The sequence below is a fragment of the Sinocyclocheilus grahami genome, unplaced genomic scaffold (genome assembly GCF_001515645.1).
Source record: "Sinocyclocheilus grahami isolate Dianchi unplaced genomic scaffold, SAMN03320097.WGS_v1.1 scaffold46.1, whole genome shotgun sequence".
Classification (NCBI taxonomy): domain Eukaryota; kingdom Metazoa; phylum Chordata; class Actinopteri; order Cypriniformes; family Cyprinidae; genus Sinocyclocheilus; species Sinocyclocheilus grahami.
Window position 1 is genome coordinate 932,418 of NW_015505225.1, and position 7,875 is coordinate 940,292.

A 7,875-nucleotide genomic window follows, 5' to 3' on the forward strand; every position below is an offset into this window, starting at 1 on the left:
GGGGGGAGGGGAGGGGAGGGGAGGGTGGACAGGACCCCCCTGAGGGTTGTCCCCCCCCCCTAAAAATATGATTAAAAACCACGCTATTAATTGTGTAATATAATAATTAAAATAAATAATTGTGTAAGTAGTAAAACAACACAAACGCAAACGGGACAAAAGTGCGGTTTAGAAACATTTTGATTCTCCCCCTCCCTTGCCTCACAGTGCTTTGGTCCAAATGCCTGCTTTCTCTTTTACATCACCTATACACTCACAAGTCACTGAGAGAGAACAAAGTCAATATTTGTGGAACTCCAAGGCTGTCAAGGCTATTTTATTCACTTAAACATCGGATGAAGTGATTATTTTCTCTTTAATACAGATGATGCCAAGGTATTTTTCGATGAGTCCGCTATGTTAGCAATAAAAACGTTACCTGCTTGACGGAAAGGGTTGCCAGGTTTTCACAACAAAACCTTCCCAATTGCTACTCAAAACTATCCCAAACTAACCGCGTTTCGAGGGGTTCCCCAGTGTTCCAGGGGGTAAAAATACACGTTATTGGGGTCGCTTCAACCCGCGGCAATAGTGATAAAGTATCCCAATTCCCGGGAAAACTACAGATTTGGCAACACTGTGACAGGGTCGCGGCGCAACCACAACAGCTTGAAGTTGTCTAATTTGCACTAAAAGTAGTAAGAATTTCCTCTGTGTATACATATCCTTACAAGTACAATTTTAGCTGTATTATTCGTGTCCCCTTCAAAAATTGCTCTTGAGAAATTTTATGTTTATTGTCCCCCCCAACTGTTAGATTAAATTTACGCCCCTGATGTGAGTGGTCAACACCTATCAAATTAAAGGGGTCATATGATGCAATTTAAGTTACAAGATCTTGGTGCATAAAGAAGATCTGTAAAGTTGCAAAGACTAAAGTCTCAAATCCAAAGAGATATTCTTTATAAAAGTTAAGATTCAACCACGCCTACCTAAAATGGCTCGTTCTAACACGCCCCCACATATCTACGTCACTATGTGGGAAGATTTGCATAACGCCGCCCAAATGTTCACGCAAAGAAAGAAGGCATAACTTTTATTCTCGCTGTAGTATTGTTGTTGCCGCCGCAATGTCGTGAAGGCACTGTGTGATTCGGTGTGAAAGCGAAATTACTTTGTTTGGCCTTCCAAAAGAGGACGATATCTGCTTCGTCATGCCTGGAGCTGATCCGTGCTGGTTGCTGAGGAAATACTACAACTTCGCGCTGTGGATCGCCGGATCGGCTTTCACCATGGACGAAGCGGAGTCCAGCACGGAGTCGTCACATGTCATGCCGGACAATCGCTGGCCGCGCCGTTCTCAAGCCCACCCGCCTCTGCTCACTGTAGGCTGCCGCCGCTCACTCTAGGCCACCGTGTGTGATGCTGTTTCGTTGTGAAAGCGAAACTACTTAATTTGGTCTTCCAAAAATGGACACGACTAGAAATCAGTAGTTAAGTTGTATTTACAACACTGTTCCAGAACACTTCAACCCAAATATTCAGATGTGTGCAGCACATTTTATGCAGGACCGTTTCCTGATCCTGGGAGAGTAGACTACAATGCCGGCTGTTCTGACTCAAAGACTGTAAGTACGTTTTTTTATATTTAAAGAGTGATAGAAAGGGGTATGTTATTAGCTGACCAGAATATTTCAGCTGAAAGAGAACAGCTGATTTGTTTGGTTTGAGCTGGTTTAGCTGGCCTCCCATTCTGGTCAATCTGGTCTTCCATCCTAAAAGCCAGCCACAATACCGGTCAAAAGTTTGAAAAATTAAGATTTTTAATGTTTTTGAGAAAAGTTTTTTTTTGCTCACCAATGTTGCACTTATTTCATCAATAATACAGTGAAAGAAATTTAATATTATTACTTTTTAAAATAACTGTTTTCATCAAAAGAGACTTTTAAAAACACTTTTATTATTACACAAATTATTCCAAACTTGTGACCAGCAGTATAGACTACAGTAAACCAGCTGGGACTTTAGGCTAGTTTAAAATAGTTTTTTTTTTCCAACAGCAGATAAAGAACCTGAGCATGGCTCTCCTGTTCTCACCATCATTCCAATATCGTAGAGTGTCCCAACAGAGGCGAAGCAGCCGTTGTCCTGTTGCTGTTGACCCAGCCATTCCTTTGCCTGATCGATGTTAGTCTGATCTATAAATGTATAATTCCTTGCCCCACTAAAACTCTTCATCACAAATGCAGTTAGCCTGAGGAAACATAGAAATTGCTGTCAAATACACATAATTTGGTAACTCTGCCTCAATAGTTTTCAGGATGTTTCTTTGTGCAAAGTTCATGTGGACTAGGTTTTCCCTATTCCAGAAACACCTTCTTACCAGAAGGCTGTTAAATCCACATACAGGAAGACAGAATCCACGCAGTAAGACAACTAAGTTGAGTAACTAAATGCATTCATTGCCTCTGTACCAGACTCACCAGGTGTTACCAGAAGGATCATTCCTGCCAAAAGCGCTGTAGGATCCATCATCATGCATGTATGTCAGCTCTCTCTGATAGCCTGCAACACAAGAAAGAAAAAAGTCTGATATGCTTGATTATATCAACTGGACCTTTTGTTTTTTTTAAATGAATTAGGTTCGATATTTCTCTCATTAAGTTTTGATTCACCACTGAGTTGATTCATCTGTCAAATCCAGCTAATGGAAGATACAAGAGGAGCTCTGATGAGCTAGCTTGAAAAAAAAAAGTTTCAAAAATAACTAATTGTCTGTAAATTGATAGTTAAAATATCGCTATTTTTATTTATTAAAAGAAAAACAAGACTGCAAACATTAATTTTATAATCAGAATTGTTTTATTTCCTTTCTAGCAAAATATTTAAACATATTTGTATTAAAAAAATTATTTACTGCATCTTCTAGTTTATAGCAGTTTTCCTCACCGCTCTCCAGGAAGGTTATGGCTCTGTCTTTTATCTGAGGAGTGAGCTGCCCGCTGCTCTCCAGGTATTGAAGGATGTAGATATTGGGGGCAAAAAGCAGCATGTTCTGCTCTCCACAACCGTACGGCATAGCCAACAGATCACCGATGTTCCTCAGAGCACTACTCATCAGATCACCTACCGACCAAACAGCCAAATAACCCTCAGTATAATAAAAAAAAAAACCCAGAACTACCCAATGAGAGCAGTTCTATTGATTACATAGTGTTTAACATTTTAATACTTATATTACACAGCAATCAATGTATATTATGTACATTTGTCAACATATCTTTTACAGTAGGCTCACCCAGAACAGTGATAAAGCTTTTTGCAGAATCCTTGACAAACACTTTGGGTAGAGTGAGAGAAACTGATGTGTCCTGTGGACGGTCTAATGGAATAGAAAAAAAAAACATCAGGTTCAAAACATGTGGTCATGCTGTACTTTACTACAGACAATCATTTTCTCAATTTCTTGTGAAAACGACAGAGTTTAAAAGCTGAAATTGGAAGCTTTTTTGTTAAAGCTTTTTTGAAACAATAAGTATTTTAACATTTATCCAGTGCAATACCTTGCATCATTGACTTCCACTGTAAGTGCATTAACGTAAACAGGATTTTTGCTTATTTTTACAAACAGAAGGTCAACATTTTTATCTGTGGTATGTAACTGACAGCATGTTACATATGTCAACTTCTATTAAAGCTGGATTTTTTTTTCTTTATTCTTCTTTTAATTGACAGCACAACACACTATAATGCCACTAACCTGTTAAGCAGATGAGCTCATTCTGAGTGATTGACTGTTTAGTTCCTGCCGCCTGAGAAAAAAAATGGTTAATAACAGTTTCAGTTGTATTTTTAAGATTTAGATAGATAGATAGATAGATAGATAGATAGATAGATAGATAGATAGATAGATAGATAGATAGATAGATAGATAGATAGATAGATAGATAGATAGATAGATACTTGATATAGTATTACATTTACAATAAACATTTAACTATTAACTATCTTGACTATTTTTAAGACCCTAAACAATACCCAAATAGCTTTTATGTAAAAAAGTGTTGTTGTTGTTGTTTTTTCATTTAGAACAATGTTTCAACACAGTATGACCAGGAACGTGTATTAAGAAAGTAATCATGGTTTCTGAAAGCTCACATACAGTAAAGGCACGCACCTGCACCAGAACGCTGTGCATCACAGTATCAACTCTGCCTTTGTCTGGCAAAGTCACCACTTCGTTTCCACACAGTTCTCGGCTCTGGACCGCCTCAGCACGCACTGTAATGTTCACCTTTCCTGTAAAACACACACACACACACCAGTGACTGTGGATTTAAGTCACAGAAGAAACAAAGTACCCTGGGCCTGGGGCCTGCAATAATAAACAAATCTGTGACAGTCAAGGCAAGACATGTTAAAAGGAAAGTCCACCCAAAAAATAAAATTCTCTCATCATTTACTCACCTTCATATCATTCCAAACCTGTATGTCTTTATTTGTTCTGCGGATAAGATATCTTGAACAAAGTCATTAACCAAACAGTTTTAGTTCCCTCGACTTCCATTATGTGTTTGATAACCATAACCGACATTCTTCAAAATATCGTTTGTACCAGCAGAAAAAAAAAAAATTATTTTGGGATGAACTATCCCTTTAAGACATTCATATTATAAGTGTAATACCAGTTCTGGTAGAAACGTGAAATAAACTCTTCAGTTTGGGAAAGCAAATTGAAATAAAAATGAAATTTCTATTTGTTTTTGCTCATACAGAAGTCAAAGTATCTGGCTTACCCAGGACAGAGGGTGTAACAATCCACTGGAAGGTTTGGCTCTCTTCAGAGCAAACACACTGAGTGTAAGTGCAGCCTTTGCATGGCTGAGCTGTGAACTGCGCTGAGTTTACCAGCGTGACCTTCACCTTTATTAAAAGACAGAGATTTTTACAGTGTCAGCCTACAGGGAACGCTTTTACTACAAAACCGCTCCAGGAAAAACAAGTAAATGCATTAAGGGGGCTTACCATGATACATTTGGGGAGGTAGTTGAATACAGTGGCTTTGAGAGTGAACGTCTCCTCACGGATAACAGAGTAAGGGAGGGCAAGGCTCACAAAGAAGGGCTTGAAAGCAGTGAGATTAGTCTTGGGGGCCACTCCAAACCCGACAGGGGATGTGCAGAAGGCCCCTGCTGCCCATTTAGTGATGGTGTCCGGGACCGTCTTTGCAACATCCACAGATCCTGATCTCCTGGTGAAAACAAGAATATATAGTGTTTTTGTATAATTAAACAGAATTTTACAGTATATATACAGTAATGCCATGGTGCAGATTCATACCCCACAGGTATAAGATCCCATATCCAGGTTTCTGGAAAGAATTCGCGGATCTCCTCAGCAGGATTTCTCACACCTGGAGAATCTACCCTTACGCAAAGAAAATATATTTCCTAATATATGAATGATCAAAATATATTAAATGACATATTAGGTATATTAGAAATTATACAGAATAATACATTGTGTAAATATATTACAATATATTGAATAATAGATAAGCAATTGCCGCTTTCATATACTGAAAAATATGTGACAATATATTTACTTATATATCACAATATATGTAATTTTATATTCAGTAATACACTTTATAATATATAGATGTACATGTGATAAGATATGGTATACTGCATGTGTAAAAATATATTGAACATATATTTACTCATGCAGTATATACACATATATATGGAAATATATATTTCTTATATTTAACAATATATATGTTTCTTATTTTAAAATCTAGCTAGTTTACAATAGCATAACCACACCTGCTCATACTAAACACTTAGTTAACGGACTATCACTGTGCTGAGAAGTGCACAGCCATTATTTTTTTAATAAAGTAACATAATTTAATGGTGTTTGGCCAATTGTCATCCTAACCACAGTCTCTCTACTCTTCTGCACAATGGTAACCTCACAAACTTACACATACCAGAAACCCTTTTACATTTCAAAATAATACAACATTAAACACTAACAGATCTCCCCCTATATTAATATTGAGCAATACACATGACACTTAATTTAAAAATCGTTTACTCTCCTTTAACAGTCAGAGACAAAGCACGCTGGGAACTAGAAATCTGCTTTAATTCATTAGGAGAATGTGTTTATATATGTGTGTACATAAATTGACATTTTTATGGGAACATCTACAGTATGTGCAATATAAACTTAACAAAGGATAAAACATCATGAATATTAGATTTATCTTTGTCTTCATCTCTAAATATATTTGTATGTATCTATATATAGCCATATACTGTCAATACAGATACTGTTGTGTATTGAAAAATATAAGCACTAGTTTCCAATATATGGAAATGTATTATGTAATATATCTCATTATATTTTACAGTATATTCCCATGTATTTTTATTCCATAAGGGTACCGGCGGCGTAGATTTTTTTACCTATTAAAGCCTGAAATGGCATCCCTTTGATCTCACTTTCTATTTCCTTCCACTTTGTTTCCACCTCTAAATCACACCAATATACCAGTGGTCTTCACTGTGTGGCATAGTAGTAATCTTTGAGACTGGGGAGGGTCATACCTCCTTTACTTGTATCCATTTGAAAAGTTTTTATATCTAATTCTTGTTTCCCTTCCGAGGGAACATCGAACTGAGTCCTCTAGCGGTCGCTACGGGAAATGCCTTCAGCGTGACTGGTGTCTGAAGCATACATCTAAACACGGCCATCATCTTCTTCGTTCCGGTAAGAACGATTTTTTTTTCTTCTTTACCACGGCAAGCACCAGTAAGGCGTTTAAGAAGTGTGTGGATCCGTGTCCTCGTTATTTGACACCTGATGACACACACGATTTTTGTCTTTTGTTTGAGCAAAGAGCACGTGCGCGATGTCCTCGAGGGGGCAATCTGCGTGCATTATGAGCATTTTCCGATGAAAAAGCTCCGCTCTTATTTGTCTCTTTTTTCAAGGAAAGAGGGGCAGCCATCAGTTCAGAACCCACCGCTGCTGAGGCACAGAAGAAAATTAACTCGTGGGGATCACAGGTGGACCTGGCTGAGGAGTTGAAAAAGGGTCTTTCCCTTTCACGCTCATCGATCACAGACGAGAGTGAGCTGCTGGATGACGATGCTATTTCTCTTACGTCGTCTGATCCAGTGGCAAGTGCTCTGCTGGCTCCAAGCCAGGAAGAGCAGGAGATGTCAGATGAGGACGAAGAAGTTGAGACTGAGTCCTCTCATTCCTCCTGCCCTGCGTACGGTGAGTTGCTTGTGGTTATGGAACGCGCCATGGCGAGGCTTGACTTGCTGTGGAAGCAGGCCAAGAAAGTGGCGCCTCGAGGCTGCCTCGATGAGCATTATCTTTCTGACCATAGCCCTCCAGCTCAAGTGAGCCTTCCATTTCTTCCTGATCTCCATGTGGAAATCGAGAAGGCTTGGAAAAATAAATTTTCGTCCCACATCCATAGGTTTCAGCATACTAGTTATGCCAATATTGAGGGGATGTGTGAGAACGGTTATGAGAAGATGCCCCCTGTTGAAGAGATGCTGGCCTGCTATCTCTCTGTGGGTGAGACATCTTCTCTTAAGGTTCCCTCCCTGCCATCCAAACTGCTTCAAGATACATCTTGTTTGAATGGCAGGGCATACGCAGCAGCAGGTCAGGCTGCAGCTTCCTTGCACACCATGGCGGTACTTCAGGTTTATCAGGCTGACTTGTTGAAAGACCTGGATAAAGGTCAGGGTTTATCCCCTGATGAGGTGGCTGAGTTGCATCGCATAACAGCTCTTGCTCTCCGTGCCACTAAGCAGGCAACCACTGCCATTGGCAGATCTATGGCGGCCATGGTGGTTACGGAGTGGC

The 7,875-nt window shown here is 39.2% G+C and overlaps 1 protein-coding gene across 1 annotated transcript in view; it reads right to left on the reverse strand.

Moving 5' to 3' along the window:
• Nucleotides 1-5,304, reverse strand: part of LOC107582627 (alpha-2-macroglobulin-like) — a 13,649-nt gene extending 8,345 nt beyond the window's left edge. The window contains exons 1-7 of the mRNA XM_016268541.1: nucleotides 5,294-5,304; nucleotides 5,005-5,230; nucleotides 4,776-4,902; nucleotides 3,278-3,361; nucleotides 2,929-3,105; nucleotides 2,463-2,544; nucleotides 2,077-2,233 (exon numbers count right to left, since the gene is read on the reverse strand). Coding sequence (XP_016124027.1) covers nucleotides 2,077-2,233; nucleotides 2,463-2,544; nucleotides 2,929-3,105; nucleotides 3,278-3,361; nucleotides 4,776-4,902; nucleotides 5,005-5,230; nucleotides 5,294-5,304 — 864 coding nt within the window. The remainder of the gene's footprint in view (nucleotides 1-2,076; nucleotides 2,234-2,462; nucleotides 2,545-2,928; nucleotides 3,106-3,277; nucleotides 3,362-4,775; nucleotides 4,903-5,004; nucleotides 5,231-5,293) is intronic.
• Between the last annotated feature and the right edge of the window lie 2,571 nt (nucleotides 5,305-7,875).